The sequence below is a fragment of the Aquarana catesbeiana genome, linkage group LG01, assembly GCF_042186555.1.
Source record: "Aquarana catesbeiana isolate 2022-GZ linkage group LG01, ASM4218655v1, whole genome shotgun sequence".
NCBI lineage: Eukaryota > Metazoa > Chordata > Amphibia > Anura > Ranidae > Aquarana > Aquarana catesbeiana.
Window position 1 is genome coordinate 975,322,069 of NC_133324.1, and position 21,528 is coordinate 975,343,596.

The 21,528-nt window shown below is 42.7% G+C and overlaps 1 protein-coding gene across 1 annotated transcript in view; it reads left to right on the forward strand.

The window, feature by feature from the left end:
• LOC141128895 (polyunsaturated fatty acid lipoxygenase ALOX15B-like) overlaps window positions 1-21,528 on the forward strand; it is a 144,341-nt gene that overhangs the window by 13,515 nt on the left and 109,298 nt on the right. The window contains exons 9-12 of the mRNA XM_073616527.1: window positions 4,440-4,531; window positions 8,810-9,008; window positions 13,714-13,795; window positions 20,383-20,511. Of these exons, the coding sequence (XP_073472628.1) occupies window positions 4,440-4,531; window positions 8,810-9,008; window positions 13,714-13,795; window positions 20,383-20,511 (502 nt within the window). The remainder of the gene's footprint in view (window positions 1-4,439; window positions 4,532-8,809; window positions 9,009-13,713; window positions 13,796-20,382; window positions 20,512-21,528) is intronic.

The window sequence follows — 21,528 nt, forward strand, 5'->3', positions numbered from 1 at the left end:
AACCTGTAAAAAAATTTAAAACGCCGCCTATGGAAATTTTTAAGTTATGAAATTTGGCGCCATTCCATGACTGTGCACAATTTTAAAGCGTGACATGTCAGGTATCTATTTACTCGGCGTAACATCTTTCACATTATACAAAAAAATTGGGCTAACTTTACTGTTTTGTTATTTTTTAATTCATGAAACCGTTTTTTTTCCAAAAAAAAGTCGTTTGAAAAATGATTGCGCAAATACTGTGCGAGATAAAAAGTTGCAATGAGCGCCATTTTATTCCCTAGGGTGTCTGCTAAAAAAAATATATATATATATATATATATATATATATATATATATATATATATATATATAATGTTTGGGGGTTCTGAGTAATTTTCTAGCAAAAAAATTATGATTTTTACATGTAGGAGAGAAGTGCCAGAATAGGCCCCGGTATTGAAGTGGTTAAAGAAATGTTTAGTCAGGATATCTTTATGAGGCCAGATAGTGGTAAGGAAATTTTGTTCTGTTCCTGGGGGGGGAAGTCTGGATTGTTCCTTAGTGAGGTGAGCGGGCCAAACCATGGTGAGGGAATACTGGGTTTGAAGGTACTTCTAAATATCTCTAGAGTGGGACCTATGAGGGGGTGGTTTTTGGTGGCTATTGGATGGTGTTTTGGGTGTATCCATGGAAGGGATTTAGCAGGTTGGGAAAGTTGTATGTGTTCCAGTGACACCCAGTCTTTAACTGTATGATGGATGTTCCAATCCACTATTCTTGCTAGAAGGGCTGCCTGGTGATATTTGCATAAATCAGGGAGCCCAATTCCTCCTTTATTTTTTGATAGATTTAGTCGATTGAATTTGATTCTGGGGGTTTACTTCTCCAGATGAAGATGGGCATGCTTGATGAAAAGAGGTAAAGAAAGGTAATGGTACTCTAATGGTGATTGTTTGCATGACATAGAGAAAGCGGGGCAGTATTGTTATTTTGATTAAAGAGGCTTTCCCAAACCATGACACGTTTAATGAGTTCCATCTCTTTAAGTCATCCTTTGATTCTTTTAAGATTGGTGTGTAATTGAGCTTAAATAGATCATTCAAGTTAGTAGGGATTTCTATTCCTAGATATGTTATGGAGTGGTTGGCCCACGAGAAGGGGAAATTTTTTTCTTTTACATAGTGCAATTGAAGATGGGGGTAATGTGATGTTGAGGGCGCTGGATTTTGAATGGTTAATTTTCAAGTTTGATATTAATTGGAATTGCTCTAGGTCAGTGGTTCTCAACTCCAGTCCTCAGGACCCACCAACAGGCCAGATTTTAAGTATTACCTTGGGGGAGATGCAGACTAGAATACTGCAATCACTAAGCAGCAAGTGATATCACCTGTGATGTATTTCAGCTATCTTGCAAACCTGGCCTGTTGGTGGGTCCTGAGGACTGGAGTTGAGAACCACTGCTCTAGGTCTTGAATAAGATTGGGTATAGATATATGAGTCTGAGAGAAAGAGAAGCATGTCAACAGGCTGTGACTTTATATGTTTGGTTATGAATCTGTATTCCCTTTATGTCTGGATTAGATTGGATTCTGTTTAGTAACGGTTCCAGTGTAAGGGCAAACAAGAGAGGGGATAGGGGGCAACCCTGTCTTGTACCATTGCGCAAATTGAAGGCGTTCGACAGGTGGCCATTAGGGATAAGCCGAACACCCCCCTGTTCGGTTCGCACCAGAACATGCGAACAGGCAAAAAATTTGTTCGAACACCGTTAAAGTCTATGGGACACGAACATGAATAATCAAGTGCTAATTTTAAAGGCTTATATGCAAGTTATTGTCAAAAAAAGTGTTTGGGGACCTGGGTCCTGCCCCAGGGGACATGGATCAATGCAAAAAAAAGTTTTAAAAACGACCGTTTTTTCAGGAGTAGTGATTTTAATAATGCTTAAAGTGAAACAATAAAAGTGTAATATCCCTTTTAAATTTCGTACTGGGGGGTGTGTTTCCCGTGTTTAGAACAGTCTGACAGCAAAATGACACTTCAAAGGAAAAAAAGTCATTTAAAACTACTCGCGGCTATTAATGAATTGTCGGTCCGACAATACACATAAAAGTTCATTGATAAAAACGGCATGGGAATTCCCCACAGGGGAACCCTGAACTAAAATAAAAAAAAAAAAAATGACGTGGGGGGGGGTCCCCCTAAATTCCATACCAGGCCCTTCAGGTCTGGTATGGATATTAAGGGGAACCCCGTGCCAAATTTTTTTTTTAAAAATGGCGTGGGGTCCCCCTCAAAATCTATACCAGACTCTTCAGGTCTGGTATGGATTTTAAGGGGAACTCCGCACCAAAATAAAAAAAAACTGCGTGGGGTCCCCCTAAAAATCCATACCAGACCCTTATCCGAGCACACAACCTGGCAGGCCACAGGAAAAGAGGGGGGATGAGAGAGCGCCCCCCCCTCCTGAACTGTACCAGGCCACATGCCCTCAACATTGGGAGGGTGCTTTGGGGTAGCTGTTTTTATCAATGAACTTCTATGTGTATTGTCGGACCGGCAATTCATTAATAGCCACGAGTAGTTTAAATGACTTTTTTTCCTTCGAAATGTCATTTTGCTGTCAGACTGTTCTAAACACGGGAAACATGCGCCTCTTTACAGGAATACTATAGGCACCCCCCAGGTACGAAATTTAAAGGGATATTACACTTTTATTGTTTCACTTTAAGCATTATTAAAATCACTGCTTCTGAAAAATCGGCCGTTTTTAAAACTTTTTTTTGCATTGACACATGTCCCCTGGGGCAGGACCCAGGTCCCCAAACACTTTTTATGACAATACCATAAATATAAGCCTTTAAAATTACCACTTTTGATTTCTCCCATAGACTTTTAAAGGGTGTTCCGCGGCATTCGAATTTGCCACGAACACCCCAAATTGTTTGGCGAACTTGCGAACAGCCGATGTTCAAGTCGAACATGAAGCTCATCCCTAGTGGCCATTAACGCGGACTTTTGCAGTTGAGTTAGAATATAGAGCTTTTATATATATGCTCTCATTAGAGGTAGAATACCAATGTGGGTTAAGACGGCATCAATATAGTCCCAGGCCACTTCTCATCATCAAGGGAGAGAAAAAAGCCTTGTTTCTTTTTGGATGTAAGCCAGTGGTTTATGTTTATTGCTTTGATCGTATTGTTACGTCCTTCTCTGCCTGGAATAAAGCCTACTTGATCAAGGGATATAAGGGAGGTTAATAAAGGGAGAACTCTATTTGCTAATATTTTGGCATATATCTTTACATCAACATCAATTAGGGAAATTGGCCTATAGTTTGTAACCTGGTTGGGATCTTTACCTTCTTTGGGAATAACAAATATGTGAGCTTCTAGTAGTTGTTTTGTTGGATTTTGTACGGATTGGAGTGAGTAAAAAGAATTCAAGAATCTAGGCTTTAGAATATTAGTGAATGTCTTATAATATTGTAGGGGTAGTCCATCTGGTCCTGGGGCTTTGCCTATTGTCATGTCCTTGATAGCTTTATCGAATTCAGGGCCCGAAATTGGGGCTTCAAGTTCTTGGGCCATGTTTGATGCTATTTGGGGTGGGCTATATTTCTGTAGGAAGTTTTGTATGAGGTTTGATCTTTTTTCTGTGTTGTGGGGACATTTAGGGTTGGATGGAATGTTATACAGGGTTTGATAGTAAAGTTCAAACTGTTTTGCTATCTCCTCATTAGATGAATGTATAGTGCCTAATTTGGTGTATTGTGGATGCAACTTTTTTATTCTAAACTGCTTGTGCTAGCATTTTCCCGCTTTTGTTACCTTGTTCATAATATATCTTATGTTGTAGTATGTATTGTCATTTCGTTTTGATGCTTAGTTCTTCAGATAGTGTTGCTCTAGCATTTGTTAGTTTGTCTAGTGTCACCACCGCAATAGTACCTTTGTGTGTCATTTCCAGTCTATGGATTTGATCAATCAGAGATTTTATCCTCGATTTGATGTCCTTCTTTTGTCTGGCTAACTTGGCAATGAATTCTCCCCTAATGACACATTTATGTGCTTCCTATTGTGTGAGAAGTGAGGTTTCATCATTTTTCATTTTGTGTGAAGTAGTTCTTTAGTGTGTCATTGAAATGTTGGACATTTATGGGGTCTTTCAGAATGGATGTGTTGAGTCTCCAAGATTTAGTTTTAATGATGATTTTTTTTTCTGGGAATGTTAGTGTCATAGAAATAGGGTGGTGGTCAGATAAGGTCATGGTTTCAATTGTTGATTTTTTTCCAGTAATTTGAGGTCAGTTTGGGATAAGAAGTAATTGATTCCAGAATATTTCTGATGGACAGAAGAGAAGTAGGTAAAGTCTTTAGTTTGAGGGTTTAGAGTTCCCCATGCGTCATGTAAAATTAATTTTTGTAGTTGTATTTTAATTTGTTTCAATGCTCTATAAGGAAGGCCCGATGTACAGTTTGATGTGTCTATGAGTGGGTTTAGGGGGATATTGAAGTCACCTCCCAAAATGAGGATGCCAGAGGCAAAGATGGTTAGTAAGTCTTTTATTTTACGGAAAAATGCTACTTGTTTTGTATTTGGGGCGTATACGTTTGCTATGGTTATGGGATGAGGTCCCAATTTTCCTTTGAGGAATATGCATCTCCCTTCAGGGTCCTGCATAGAATCTAGAAGATTGAATGGGGTCTGTTTTTGAAATCTGTATAGAAACTCCTTTTGTTTTCCCTTCAGAATTGGTTGCGTGGAAAGATAGCGGAAATCTGTTATCCTCAAGATTTGGAATCTTGTCAGTTTTAAAGTGAGTTTCCTGAATGCAGATGATGTTGGCTTTTTGTTTTTGGAATTCATTAAGGAATTTGGATTTTTTTTCAGGGATGTTGAGTCCTTTTGCGTTTTATTGAAAATAATTTTAATGATAATGGAGTGGATTGATTTTTGTGGATGCGCATGATGATTTTTGGTTGTTACGCAGTTGGGTGTTAGTTGTTAGATTTTTAATCCAAAAGCTTCTGAAATGTGTGCCTAGTGCGTTTGCTATTGAGAAAGTTGTTGTAGTTTGTTTGTTCAATTTCAGTGGTGGTGTGGTTAGTGTGCGGAGGTTTGGAGGGGGAATGAAGAAGATATAAAATAAAATAAAATAAGGGTATGAGGGGGAGGGAGGGGGTTGAAATAATCCAGAGGTAGGTTTAGACCTGCTAGTCTACCCTAATTAAAAGGTCCGGTAGGTTCAAAGGGTAGGAAAAAGTCTACCCTTTGTGTGGGTTTGAGGTCTAATTGAGTCTAGATGGAGTCTTGTTGTATTATATCTATTGCACAAACAAAAGAAGAGGTCTTTTCTTTCCCTTTTTCTTTGATCTATATTTACTAGCCCTGTGGAGCAGCTAGCCTATGATATTTTCAAATGGTTCAGAATTGAGGTAAATAAAGTGTTTTTAGGGAGAAGTCACATATGAGACATTTGAAACCTTTTTATATTTTATGTTATGAAGTATAAGGATAGTGGATTCAATATATTGATATGTTGGTGCATTAATTCTTGCCATAGAGGACTAATGCCTGTTCACTAAACCATGTAAATCTATACAAGTAAAGGTCAGTTAAACAATCTTAGGCATTTATGTAGATCAGCCACTAGAGGGAGCCATCGTATAAGGAAATTTTAAACTTGTGTAAAAATAACAGATCATAAAATGTAGAATATGGGTATGTTTATATTCAGATGAACAGTACCATATTCTCAATGCAACTGATTGAACTGATGATGAACATACTAAGTAATTCTGGGTAATAGCCTTGAAATTTTCTCCAGAGGCACCTGGTGTCTAAAAGTAAGATATTATGGTGGACACCGTGAGCTATAATTATAGTATATTGAAGGAGGCCCACTTGAAGTCATGGGATCAATCTATTACTGAAATTTCTGTCTCATTTAAAGTACATAGGAGGAAAAATGTCTGTTGGGGGGTTTTGGTGAACTATCACGGTAGCATACAGACCCCGTGATATCTCACTTTTGCGACAGAGAAAGAGACTATCCGTACTGATCACTCACTGTGTTCATTCAGAAAATAAAGGGGCTGGTAAATTAAATACTTCCCTTCCCCTGCTCTCCATCCTGAAACATCCAGCTGTGTGCCCACAGCAGCAGGAGAGAAGGGAAGTCGGCAGCATTGTGGGAAAGGGGGGGGGCAGGCAGAAGGGGGAATCTGCCCCATTAAAATAAAAATAAAAAACGGAAAATTTTCTATCAAATACTTACCGTAATTTTCCTTTCCTGATGGACTCCATGGCAGTCTATGTGTGGGTTAACCCCACCTCCTCTCCAATGCTTTAGGACCCCATTCCCATAAATGTGAGCTCTCAGCCAGAGACTGCGTTCCATGTGAGAAAGTTAGGGCCAAGCGCACCCTGTCCCATATGACTGGGCTCTTCTCTACCGGCAGAGAGATGGTATTTTCGATTGTGTCGAGCTGAGCTCCTAGGTATACGAGGCGCCCAAGGTGAGGTTGTCAGCCCGAAAAGGGAGGCAGGTGAACTGTAAATGTTCTCGCCTGACCGTGAACCAGAGGTATCTGTGAAACCCTTCCGCCACAGGTACATGGAAGTAGGCATCTTTTCAGTTAATTTTCACTAGCCAAGCTGGATGGTAGACAAGGACTCCATTTTTAATCTTTCGTATTTTATGAATTTGTTCAGGTATGTTAAATCTATCACCGGGTGCCATGAGCCATTTTTCTTCAGTACCCGAAAAAGGGGGGAAATACAGCCCCTGAAGCTCTTCGTCCTCAAAGATAGGTACCACAGCGTCTTGCGTCGCTAGCGAGTCCACATAGGACAGCAGCACCTGCTTCTGTTCTTCTGCCCGAGGGTAGCAGCATAGGGATAAACTTGAGGGAAGGAGTATTGATGAAGGACCACGAGTATTGATGAAGGACCGCCCAGATGTGCCAGAAGAGAAGCGAGTGTGCCCCCACCCGACCTGCCTGGACGGGCCCAATCCCAAAACGACTTGGAAGGTTCACGTCCACTGGACACCTGGTTCCTAGCGGATTTCTGAAGGGACATCTATCTTCTCCTCCAGTCCCTTCTGAAGTCCCGGTCTGTAGGAGTGCACTTCCCTGGTGGGGCCTGTCCTGGGGCAAGAAACCAGACTTCCCACCTGTGGCCCGGGTCCTGGCGCTATCCAGCTTATTGTAGAATAATGAAGGCCCCTAACAGGGGGTCCTATACCAGGCCTGTTTTGACGCCGGGTCGGTGAGCCATGACGTCTGGACCTAGATGAAGAATGCCGTCGTTGCAGCCTGGCAGGGTCTCTGTCATACCGAGGAATGACCTGGCGATCTGATCTGGAAGGGCTGACAAACAAGGGAGAAAGAAATAGGCATGCCATTAACACACAAGCTCATAGTACGCCCACCAAGAATCTGGCCCTCTCCCTCTGCCCACACACACTGTGCGTGAGGGCTGGCCGCAAGGAGGTAGTGATTTATCTTTGGCACCTGGAGGAAAACGCTCTTGCCGGAAGCAATAATCCCAGGACAGGTAGCAGAATGAGGGGTTATGCAGGGAGGAGAGAAGAGAAAAAAAAGTTGGTTACTTCCCCTTTAAGAACTGCTCCTGCCCCCGCAAACCACGGGTAAGAGGTAGTGCCTCACCACATAAGCAGATGTCCAGGGCTTGGGGAAGCTGACACTCGCAGGATTTTCCACAGAGGCAGTGGCTGTTTGAATCCCCCGCCCTGGTGAAATTATCGCCGCGCCTCCTATGTGCCTGCACTGAACTCCGGCCGCCATGCACCTGCATGGCCGCCAGACCCATTGCCGCGCTGCGTATGCGCAAAACCAAGCCTCAGTTTCAGTTTCGTGAGGCCTCTGCTCATGCTCGCGCATGAGCAGAGGCCTCACACAGCCGCGGGCAGGAAGTGCCATGGTGTTCTGGAATGCAGAAGTGTTCCAGCCGCCATGAAAATGGCCAGAGGACACTAGAGCCAGGGAAAAAGAGAAAAAGAACATAAACTGCTACCATGGAGGAGAACCGATGTCACAGGCACCATCTCCAGACCCTGCCAGTTCAGCTGCACCACTCTGGTCTTCCTGTCATGGGCATACACGGGCCGGCCCCCCACCACCAGGGCATTATGCCTGGAACCTCTCACCCAGCCTGGGCCCTGGGTTCTTACACCACTTCATCAATATGCCCGACTCTGGCCCCCAGGGGCTCATTCATCCAGACGGGACATCAAATAAAATGTAAGTGCACATGCTGTATTGGTCCAAAGAGGAGGACAAAAAAAGTAACGCAGTCTCTGGCTGAAACCTCACATTTATGGCAATGGGGTCCTATAGCATTGGAGAGGAGGCGGAGTTATCCCACACGTAGACTGCCATGGAGTCTGTCAGGAAACATAGATAAAGGCTACCAATGAAATCTAAAAAACACTAACAATGTTTTAGCACTTAAGAAATACATAATGGGAAGACTTATAAAAACTTGACCTACTTCTCTAAAAGTTTTTTTGTGGCTTTTGCTATATGTTTATTACACTGAATAATGAGTTGATCATTAATAGCGATTTTTAACGAGATTTGTTATGTTTTTTTATATGAGCCCAGTATTTAGGCATATGTTGGGAGTGCATCGCTTTATTTAGTTGCATTTTTCATAGTACAAAATGTATCACTTGATCTTTAATATACTTTTTTGAATAAGTCTGTTTATCTCTACCCGCACGCTCTTTGAATTATCCATGACCAGTGCTTAGATTCGTATTGTGTGCAGACCTCTTAAATTCTACTTTTGGCTTTTCCAGGTGACAGAGTTTAATATCACCGAAAATAAAGACCTTGGAGAGCTCCTGTTTATTAGGCTGTCCATCGACCGCTACCTAAAATTCCATGTGGATCCCTGGTATTGCAAATATGTCAATGTGACCTGTCCCAAAGGCCAACTCTACCAATTCCCATTGTATCAGTGGATCTTAAAATCTGTGGAGATCCCAGAAGGAAAGGGTGAGATATGACTTTATCATTCTTATTATTATATTGGAATTCTATTTAACTATCTCTTCTGTGTATTTCATTTTCCATGTGAGGCAGATGTGAAATATTATTACCAAACATTAATGTTATGAGTTTAATTGTGGAGATCCTTAAAGCTCTACTAAAGTTCAAATAAGCTCCCCTTACCTCTCTAACAGCCCATAGCAGCATGTGCACAGCATTTGTGCACTTTTAAACATTCATACTTTATTTCTTACTTTTTTTGCATTTTTTTTTTTTATTGCATTCGTACTTTTGCACACGCATTTCACTTTCAATCAAGGGAGGGGCGCATTTGGCTTGATGTGGCTTTGTCATGGGCAATGGAGGAGGGGGGGGTGGAAGGTAGAGGGCTTTACTTATTTTTTACCTTGCACTCTGGACCCCTGCATTATGTACATTATTCACACTTGAGCCTTATGCACTTGTAACCCAGAGCAATCTATGTCCGGGTCTTATTTAACTATACCCATTTAAGCCCCTCTCATTGTTCTCGCTGTGCAATTTGTCCTTCCCCACCCATCGGTGTGGTGTACTATGTGTGCTTCTATTGGCATTGTCTTCTATTTCGCACTCCCCCCCCCCATTTGGCCCAACAACGGACATCTCTTCTAAAGTATTGTTTGAAAAATTCTTTCATGCATGTGTAGAAAAAGCAGAGCCTGATTTTGAGGCTTTTGGAAACTAGGATCAGTGCCAATCCTGACCTCCCTGGGGCCCTAAGCAAAATTCTGCTAAGGGGCCCTCTACCTGACCCCCTGGTTGGGGGGGGGGGGTTGGTTGATTGCCCTTAAGCCGCCACTGCCAAACTTTAAAATTGTTGCTATGCATCATTTCTTAAATTTACTACTGAAGGGGATACAATAAATACGTTTTATCACAACAGAGGTCATCACACCTTACTTCAGGGTGCGGAGGGCGGTGTGTTTCAGTGGAGAGCCAGGTCCTTGCACCTCTACGGGAGGATGATGATTCTGTCTTGTCATGTTAAGTCTCTTCTCTTTCTTTCTTTTTCTTTTTTCTCTTTTTCTCTCTTTTTTTTTTTCTCCCCCTTTTTTTTTTTTTTTTTCTCCTTTTTTTTTTTTTTTTTCTCCTCTTCTTTTTTTTTTCTCCCAGCCACAGCCCACAAGCTCAGCAAGTCACATGGGATGGGGTGTTCTTGACGCTGCTCGTTCCCTGACCTGCCTCTGAGACTCCTGGGAGGTGGGAGTTGTATTTTGCTGCGCTGCGCTGATAAGGTCCTTACCTTCAGTGCAGCCGGACTACAACTCCCACAATGCAGCGCCAGCTAGCCAATCGCCGGCCGCCATCTAGCAAAAAAAAAAAAAATTAACATACAGCGCCGTGGCGACATCTAGCAAAAAATATATATAACAGACAGCCAGTGCCGTGGCCCGCAGCCATTTTAAAGATAATGTAGGCTACCTGGGGGGAAAATTCCACCCTGCCCCCGGGCCAGCCCGCCCCTGCAGGGGGGATACTGGGTCTTGGGGGTGGGGGCCCACAGTGGTGGGGCCCTACGCAGCTTGCGTAGTGAGCGTATAGTGCTCTCCTAGGATGTACATGGAGAGAGTGGAGACTTGGGGGTTTGCTGGAGGGAAGGGGCGGTGTTTATAAGAACGTTTTTTATAATCGTATATTCATAGTTCCACCCATGACATAGTACTACAGTTTTATTAACACAACAACCAGTTATAAGTCCTCTTTATTTTATTAACTGCACCATACTGGGAATACCTAATACCAAGCTGCTATGGGGTACAATGAAATTTAGGTATTTGAGTATCTGATTGTCAGGAAGGGCATGCCAGTAGACAACATGGTCCCTCTGGACAGACTTCACAGGCTAATTCAGGCTTCCTCTTGTAGACATAGAAATTTGGCTAATACTTATGTGCATGCATAGGTGCGCATACACGTGCTCATGGGCGTGCTCACGTGCATTTGTGAGAGATGTTGGCGCCAAAGTAGCTATTTAAACTGTGCCAGTGCTCAAAATCAGTGCTGCTCTGTCTTCAGCCTGCCCTGTATCCTGTGACCCTGTCATTCTGCATCATCATTACAGTTTCTGACCCGGCTAGCCTGACATCTCTCGCTAAACTCCGCTTGCACCGACCCTGGCTTGTCCTTGACCACCTCTTCTGCCTGCTCCATTTTGCTTCTGTTCCACTGATTGGCTCCTGACTTGGCTTGTACCCTGACCATGCTCTTGCCAGCTCCTGTGTACCTAATCCGTCCTGCCAGTGCATGACCTGGCTTGCCTGACTCTGCTAATCTTCCTGTTGTTTCCAGTACTTGCCTTACATCCTGCTGAGCCTGCTGTTCTACAGTCTGCTCCTGCTGTATTCCTTACCTGCCCACTGTGGCCAGTATCAGCCTGCTTCAGTCTGCCACCCACCATCTGTCTACCAGCCGGCCTGCTTCACTAAAGACTGTTGATGACTTCTCCTGCCTGGCGTGGATACCTGCTCTGCTACTAGCAAGACATACTGGCACTAGTGCCACTTTGCACTTCTGCGCCTTCTGTCCACACTACCAGGTACCCCGAGTCAGAGGTGTAAGAGAGGCCTTCCTCATCATTTCAAGCTCTTCTACCAGGTACTGATGCTGCGGAGCCCAAACATTAACTCAATAGCACTATAGAGCTCAGTGTTAATTGGCATTGGCTGTTTGGTACTTCTATCATGGGGGTGTCAAACTCAATTTATTCGTGGGACGCATCAGCATTGTGGTTGCCCTCAAAAGGGCCAGGTGTATCTGGAAGACTATATAAAAATGTATCCAGGGCTTTTTTTCTCAGAGAATAGGTGCACAGCCACACCCCCACCGCCAAACCGCATTGAACTGTGGGTGTGTCCAAATTACAGTAACAGTGGGAATATCTTAAAGTGGAGTTCCACCCAAAAGACGTTTCGGCCTCGGGTGCCGACATCGTGGGCGCCCTGGACAGGTAAGTGTCCATGTTTTAAAAGTCAGCAGCTGCAGTATTTATAGCTGCTGACTTAAAAAAAAAAATTTCGGCGGAGCTCTGCTTTAACCACTTCAGCCCCAAAAGGATTTCCCCCCCTTAATGACCAGGCCATTTTTTGCAATTCGGCACTGCGTCGCTTAAACTGACAATTGTGCGGTCGTGCGACGCTGTACCCAAACAAAATTTACGTTCTTTGTTTCCCCACAAATAGAGCTTTCTTTTGGTGGTACAGTATTTGATCACCTCCTGCGTGTTTTTTTTTTTTGCGCTATAAACAAAGTGTGACAATTTTGAAAAAAAAACAATTTTATACTTTTTGCTATAGTAAATATCCCCCCAAAAAAGTAAAAAAAAAATGTCTTCATCAGTTTACACCAATATATATTCTTCTACATATTTTTGGTAAAAAAAAAAATTGCAATAAGCGTATATAGATTGGTTTACGCAAAAGTTATAGCGTCTACAAAATAGGGAATACATTTATGGCATTTTTATTATTATTATTTTTTTTTTTACTAGTAATGGTGGCGATCTGCGATTTTTAGCGCGGGACTGCAACATCAGACACTTTTGACACATTTTTGGGACCATTGTCATTTATACAGGGGACAGTGCTATAAAAATGCACTGATTACTGTGTAAATGTCACTGGTAGGGATAGGGGTTAACACTAGGTTGTGATCAAGGGGTTAAATGTGTTCCCTCGTGTGTTTCTAACTGTAGGGGTATGTGACTGACTAGAGGAGGAGACAGATCGCTGTTCCTACTTAGACAAACACACACATCCCCATTCTGGCTCTCGTGCCTGCGATTGCGCATGGTCGGCAGTCGTCGGGACCGCCGGGCACACACACATCGGGTCCCCCGCCGATGGCTGGTCGGCTAGTGGTTAAAGGGGCAATACATACCAGAAGTGTGTAAAGTGCAGAGTTAAGGGGTGCTCTTTGCACAGAGTGCATATTCAGGGGTGTGCTGTGTACAGAGTGCAGATTGAGGAGTGTGCTACAAAGTGCAGGGTTTAGGTGTGTGCTGTGTACAGAGTGCAGGATTGAGGAGTGTGCTACATACAAAGTGCAGGGTTTAGGGGTGTGCTGTGTACAGAGTGCAGGATTGAGGAGTGTGCTACATACAAAGTGCAGGGTTTAGGGGTGTGGCATAACCAGTGTGCAGGATTCAGCTCTTTCACAGGCTATCCACTTCTCACTTCCTCCCCTGACCTCTGCACCACTCTCCCCTATCCTCTACGTCTGCACACATCTCCCTCCACAGCCCTCAACCCCCCCCCCCAAAAAAAGCTTCCTCCGCATCTCACCTACACCGCACGCCACTGGTAACCCCTGGCAGTGTAGGTGGCTCCGCCTCTCTCTCACTTGCAGGGAGATCATTGGTAGGATCACAGCTTACTACTTGATGCCCCATCCCACACTGCACCTGCTTCTTCCTTGTCCCCGCTGTGAGTGCAGGGCAGGCAGGGATCTGTGTTTACAAGTGACGCTGGTGAGTGAGAAGCCGGAGGTGGCGGAATAGACTTCTGCCACCTTCCAGGTGAAAAAATCCCTAGATGCAAGGGCCACATGAAATGGCCTGGAGGGCCAAGATCAGCCGGCAGGCCTTGTATTTGACACATGTCCCTTATCAGATTTATGGGCTAAATGGGAGTATTGCAGCAGCAAATATGTGAATTTATAACCTCTTCTGTTTCAGGTATTGTGATAACTAAGAATACTCCCCCTGTTATCCAGCAACAAAGACAATTAGAATTGGGGATACAAAGAGAAACCCACAAGTAAGTGATCAGCAAATCCATTCTATCTCTGTGGTGAGAGGGGGTTGTCCATTGCAGGATATTTTATTTGGATTGTTCATTTTCACACTCTCATATTGCTTATGATAAAGATGTCTTCTACTTCAGCTTTTCTGCTGATTGCGTAATCTTTATTTAAATAAGAATTCCAGGTTTGATCAATTTTATGGCTTGATGAACACAGGAGGTCGGCCGCTCCGCACGGGCGCCATTTAGAGAACGCTTTGCATTTTCTGAATGAATGCAAAGCATTCTCTGATTGGGCAAGGTGGAGAGTAAAACATCACTGCCAGACCTCTCCACCTCGTCTAATCAGACAATGCTTTGCATTCATTTCGAAATTCCAAAGCATTTTCCCGAATCACGAGCTTGCTGAGAGGCTGACCTCCTGTGTTTACAAGACATCAGGCTGACCACTCAGCAAGGGACCTGGAAGCAAGTGGAGATTACTGGAGTGGCGCTGTCAACTTCAGTGATTTCCATCTTCCAGGGGCATTGGCCAGGTATGGTATATTCAAGCTGGACCAGTGTAACTATGTAAAAATATACAATACCTGGAATTCATCTTTTATTTAACCTTGTTATCTATTTTATTTATCCTTCTTCTTTTTTTTTTTTTTTTTTTACATCAATTGCAGATTTTAGTCTGGAGAGGTAATAGCCAAACAGGGTTTAGTATCAGTTTATCAAATGCTTTATAATATCAGATTCACTGTGTTCTCCCAGTACAGAGACCTAAGTGAATGACATATAGCTTGTTGAAGCACTGACTGCATCATAAACAGTTGTCATTAAAATTAGTTTCATGTTTTTAAAACCTTTGCTAACCTCTGCCCCTTTTGCACAAGGGAAAAAATTGTTTTGTTTTTGTTAAGTTAATCATTTTGTTTTGCCATAGTCGTTATGTTAAAATGATTTGCTTTTGGAATTCTTTTTGTATTTTCTGATTTATTTTGTATGCTTTGTGAGATTGCCTATATTCATTTTAATGTTAATATTTTATTTCAGGAGATTACTTCTGTATGCACTTTGAGTAATCCCTGCTAGTCCAACCCACAAACAGAAATGGAATCAGCTGATTATTTATTTATTTTTTATAGTAATGAAAAATATATGCAAACTAAACCGGTTCGGTTCGCGGCAGAACATTCGAACATCGTTAGAGTCTATGGGACTCGAACGTGATAAATCAAAAGTGTGAATTTTAAAGGCTAATATGCCTTTTTATTGTCCTAAAAGGGGTTTGGGGACCCGGGTCCTGCCCCAGGGGACATGTATCAATGCAAAAAAGTTTTAAAAACGGACGTTTTTTCATGAGCAGTGATTTTAATTATGCTTAACGTGAAAAAATAAAAGTGAAATATTCCTTTAAATATCATACCTGGGGGGTGTCTATAGCTTCCTGTGTTTAGAACAGTCCCTGCACAAAATGACATTTCTAAAGGGAAAAAAAGTCATTCAAAACTGCTTGCGGCTGTAATGTAATGTCGGGTCCCGGCAATATGGATGAAAATTATTGAGAAAAACGGCATGGGTAACCCTTTGGGTCTTGTATGGATATTAAGGGTAACCCTGCACAATAATTAAAAAAAGGCGTGGGGCCCCCAGGCCCTATATACTCTGAACAGCAGTATACAGAGGGTCCCAAGAAAGACAGGGACTGTAGGTTTGTTCTTAAGTTGAATCTTTGTAAAATTTGGAACGGGTACATTTTTTTAAGTCTAGCTCCAGCCAAAAAATCTATTTTCAAGCTTTGTGGATAACATAGGGAAGGGTTATCACCCCTGTAACATTTGTTTTGCTGTCTGTGCCCCTGTTCAGAAGATTTCACCTCACTTTCTGTGCCAATGACAATTGGATTTTGAAAATTTGGGGTTTTTAGGGAAACAAGGATTGGTGATAAAGCATCAGTGGAGGAGACGCCTTTTTCCCATGTTAACTCTTACAGGAGAGAATTTCCCTTCCTAGGGGTAGATTTCCTCTCATTTCCTGTTGTCTCCCTCTGTTTGCAAGTAGGAGTCTGTTAGGTACCTGGTAGTAGAGCCTGACTTGTAGGAGAAGACCCCTCATACAACGCTGGTTCAGGAGCCACTGGAGTGGGGACAGTGGTCTCCTGAGCGCAGTGGGGTAGGAGTGCCTGTTGGAGTATAGTCTCTGATGCTGAGGTAGAGATCCCTCCAGGGATGGCTGGACTGCAGGTAAGGTGGTGACTGGAAGCAGCAGGCTGACACACTGGAGGTGAGAGATCACAGGAGCTGGAGCTGGAGGTGCAACAGCAAGAGCAACCAGCAGGCACAAGCAGGGTCAGACAGTCCGGGTCGGCAGGTAGATGAGACAGGTAATCACGGCAGGCACAGGCAGAGTCGGTGGACAAGCAGAGGTTGGCAACGGTATCAGGTAGAAGCAGCAGAGTAGTCCGGCAGGCCGGGTCGGGTTGGAGCAGGACGGATGGTCAGACAAGCCGGGTCAAATCAGGTAACAGATAATCAGATGCAGGTTCAAACAGGAATCACAGAGCTGAGACGAAGCGGCAATGCACCCATGGAACAGGGGAACTTTTATGCGCTCCTTGGCACTAACGCGAACACGTGCACCCGCGCGCGCCCGAGCGCCGCGCTGATCCATGGAAACAGTAGCAGTTTGTTGCCGTGTTTGCACAGGGGCGCGCCGGCGCATGCAAGCGCCCAGGTCTGGTGCTGGTAGATCCCTGACATTGTCATTTGTAAGTCGGATGTTTGAAAGTAGGGGACCGCCTGTATATACTATCCGGCCTGCCCTATATACTCTGCAGAAATTTGGGCCTTAGGTGTTGGTGGTACCAGAACACTGTAAGCCCTTATAGTTACTCTTGGTTGGTGCAGGAATGGGCCCTGCTGTGAAATATTAGATCAAAAATTGTAATTACATGCCCCTGTTAAACAGGGGCAGAAAAATTGGGCCTTAGGCACTGGTGCTGGTGCCACAACTCTGCAACCCCTCACAGATACTCTAATTGAGCGCAGGAACGAGCCCTGCTGCAAAATATTACAGCAAAAAATTTAATTACCCGCCCCTGTTAAACAGGGGCAGAAAAACTGGGCCTTAGCCACTGGTGGTGGTGCCCAGAACCAAAAATGTTCATAGAAGCTATCAACATGAACATTGAGGAGGAATAGGATAGTCACTCAGCATAACAGGATAGTCACTCAGCATCAGCATGGGCAGTCTTCAAGGGATCTCACATTCATAAAAATTTTTTTGGTTACATCAGCATCAGGTGCTTGGTAGCTTGCGATCCAAGACTGATTCATCTTTATGAAGGTGAGCCGATCAACCGAGTCTGTGGACAGGCGCACTCTGTGATTGGTTATAAAGCCACCAGCAGCACTGAATGTGCGTTCCGAAAGAACGCTGGATGCAGGACAGGCCAGTAGTTCAATTGCATACTGTGCAAGCTCTGGCCAGTGATCCATCCTCAATACCCAGTAACTCAGTGGATTTTCGGTTGGAAAGGTCTCCAAGTCTGATCTTGCCGCTAGGTATTCCTGCACCATGTAAATCAGACGCTGGCGATGGTTGCTGGAACTGATCATACCTTGGGGCTGCGGACTAAAAAATTGTCTGAACGCATCGGTCAGACGGCCACCTTCTCCACCGCTCCTTCTGTGACTGACCGAAGCCTCAGCAACAAGTTGTCTAGGACCAGGAAATTGTAACCTCCCAGGCTCTGGAGACGCATTGCACAAACCTTTCTGCAAGGCCTCCCGAAGATGTTTCATCCTCTGCTCCCTCTGCGATGGCTGCATAAGTTCCACAACCTTACTCTTGTAACGTGGATCAAGAAGGATTGCCACCCAGTAATGATCCCTCTCCTTGATACCACGAATCCGAGGGTCCTTTCGCAGGCTTTGCAGGATCAGGGAGGCCATGCAGTGTAGGTTTGATGAGGCATTTGGTCCGGAGTCCTCTGGGTCACTAAGCATGACTTGATCCACAGCCACCTCCTCCCAGCCACGTACAAGTCCATGGGTTTCTGTAGACTGAAAACGGTCCCTTGAAGACTGCGGCTGATGCTGAGTACTGGGCCGTCCCGCTAAGCTCGCGCGCAGAAACAAACGCATATGTAAATCGCTCCCGCATATGAAAACGGTGTTCAAACCACACATGTGAGGTATTGCCGTGATCGTTATAGTGAGAGCAATAATTCTAGTACTAGACATCCTCTGTAATTTAAAACTGGTAACCTGTAGAAATTTTTAATTTTGCCAATGAAGATTTTTAAATGCCAAAGTTTTTCGTCATTCCACAACCGGGCGCAATTTTTGAAGCATGATATGTTGGGTATCAATTTACTTGGGGTAACATTATCTTTTACAATATAGAAAAAAATTGGGCTAACTTTACTGTTGTGTTTTTTTTATTCAAAAAAGTGTATTTTTTCCACAAATTGCGCTTTAAGACCGCTGCACAAATACGGTGTGACATAGTATTGCAATTAACGCCATTTTATTTTCTAGGGTGTCTGAAAAAAATATATAATATTTGGGGGTTCTAAGTAATTTTCTAGCAAAAAAAATGATTTTAACTTGTAAACAACAAATCTCAAAAAGAGGTTCGGTCCCCAAGTGGTTAAGGTTCAAGTAAGTGTCAGAGTTATGCCGTGTACACACGAGCGGACTTTTCGACCGAACTGGTCCGACGGAACGAATCCGTCGGACAATCCCACCATGTGTGGGCTTCATTGGACCTTCAGCGGACCTTTTCTGTTGAAAATCAGACAGACTTTAGATTTAGAACATGTTTCAAATCTTTCCGACGGACTCGAGTCCGATCAAAAAATCCGCTCGTCTGTATGCTAGTGCGACAGACAAAAAACAACGCAAGGGCAGCTATTGGCTATGAACTTCCTTATTCTAGTCCCTTCATACTTCATCACGTTCAAACGAACAGACTTTCGAATGGACTTTAGTCCGTCCATGTGTGGGCAAGTCCGGTCGTTCAAAAGTCCGCTCATGTGTACGCGGCATTAGAGTTTTGGCCAAGGATAGAGTCAAAGGTCATGGCCAGAGTCAAAGATTGGGTTCAAAGGTCAGGTCTGTGTATTTTAGGTAGGATAATTTTTTTTATTAAAAAAAAGCATTTTTTAAATTTAGTGTCAGTGTCAGCGTGTTTTAGACAAAAAAATGCAAATGCAAAATGCACACTTTTGTTTCTGGGCCTTACTATGGGATACAAACAAGAAATAATATACATATAGGAGGTATCAGTGCAAAATGTCAAAAAGAGTACTCAAGCACTGCAAATAAAATAGATGAGACACTAAATAAACGGGATAAATTATAGTGCAAAAAAAATGTAAAAAAAATCTTTTGACTTGGAAGAAAACCAAATAATAAAAGCTGCAAAACTAAACAAGTTTTCAGACACCTAAAATTAAAATAGTGAAAAAATAGTTGCGCTAATATTAACCTTCCAATCAAATACAATGTGTAAAAAATACACCATCCAATTGCTTAGATTACAAGTGTATGTGCTCAGATCATTAAAGACACAACCACTAAACTGTGAATAGGTGCTAAAAACATAACACTAAACTCCCAAAAACCATCTGTGATGATTATAGTGAAAAACCATAATAGAAAGTCCAGTAATAATGGTAGGAAATATGTAAAAATATAAAAATCACAAGAAATGTCCCAATAAAACATATAAAATATATAAAATTGATGGCCGTTCTTGTTTATACTTCAACAGCACAAATAGGAAAAATCCCCTCTACATTGGAACATAAAATCTGATCATCAAGTGCCTCCAATATCGCTGTGTAGTAAGATGTTTCCAAAAGAATATTCTTAGGTATCACCAGTATATGTAATGAAAAAGAAAAAGCATCATTGCACAGTGAACTTATACTAGAAAATCAGCAGCACTACACTATGTGCACTCACGTAAGCCTGGATTGTTAACAGCCTGGATGGAAGACAATAAGCCGCTTGGGGCACGGTGGATCCTCACACCGCTCGTTACAAGCTGTTGACTAGCCACAATATCTTACGTCACTGACTCCTCCTACGCGTTGCGTCACCCGACACGTGACTTTTTCAAGGATCAGGTGGTAGCAGGTATCGCTGCAATCATCAGGAGCAGGAAAATTTATTTTGGATTGTTCTTGGGTGGTGGGTTATGGTAATAGAAAGAAATATACAGATTTATATTTAAAACAATAATTTGTTTTATTTTATTTTTATTTTGTACCAGTTTCCAGTTTTCTATGATAAAAAAATAAATAAATAAAAATAAAAAAAGTAAAAAAAAAAAAAAAAATCAGGAGATTATCATTTACCACCAAATTAAAGCCCAATTTGTCCTGAAAAAAACAAGGTAAAATTTATATGGATGCACTAAATAGTTGCAATAATGTTTACATTTTTACAAACGCATGTCAAAGTTGCAAAACTGCATTTAGTTATTTTATATTTGTTTTAGCTTTTGTCGTGAAGGGGTTAAACCCGCTACTTTAGAATGGTTGTAACTAAATACTAACTTGGTTCCGGTAACTGGACCTTTAATAATAATATTCTATTATGTAGGTGGAAAGTTTATGCAGAAGGTGCCCCTCGTTGCATTGATGTAGAGAATAATGATCCGCACAATCTGCCTCCTAACGACCAGTACTCCTTCCAGAAGCATGTCGATTTTCATTCTGCATCACAATCCACGTATGTATCGAGCATCTATTTCTCTGCAAAGAAATTCCAGACAATATAAAATGAACATTGATATCTAATTGACTTTCCTAATGTGTCGGGAAACCCACCGCCACTGATTCAGTACACTAAAGCAAAATATAACAATATAAGCTCCAGTCTGTAGAAAACATGGAAATATTGTCTAGTACCTTATTTTCTACAGTATATGTATACTGTGGTCATGTGACTTTTTACTTGCTATGTATCACATTGAAATCACGGGTGGAGCGATCAGTAAATCTGACGCATCTAGCAGGTGTCACTGCAGGAAAGTTCCTTTGTTTTCCTGTGCCGCCACACATCTGGTTTGCACTGTTGTGGTAACAAGGGTTGATGGGGAAGAATAAACATTCTAATTGAAATGATAAAGACTTAATAAACAACACGTTAACAATGTTTTAAAATTGTAAAATGACAACAACAAAAATTATGAAAAATAATACCGTATATACTCGAGTATAAGCCGACCAGAATATAAGCACAGGCACCTAATTTTACCACAAAAAAACGGGAAAACTTATTGACTCGAGTATAAGCCTAGGGTGAGAAATGCACAGCTACTGTAAGTGAAAAAGAGGGTCAACAATGCCAATTTGCCGCCTCACTGTGCCCATTTGCAGCCATAGGTCCCCCAAACTTCAAACTGGGTAGTTAAGGGTTCCTAGATGACCCTAGCTGTAGGCAGAATTTGGGGTCTCTGGACCCAAAGGGTCCCGAAATGTAATTGTTGCAGATGGACACAGTTGACCGAATTTGGGGCCCCGTATCTTGACGCCACTTAGTGCTAGAAACCCAAAATTTGGTTCGGAAAATGTCATTCTCTGCAGCAGAAAAGTCTTGACTCGAGTATAAGCCGAGGGGGGCATTTTCAGCACAAAAAATGTGCTGAAAAATTCGGCTTATACTTAAGTATATACAGTAATCTTATTTACAATGGGGGAGGTGCAGTTTTTGCTGATTGACAGCCCGTCACACTCATGAGCCACT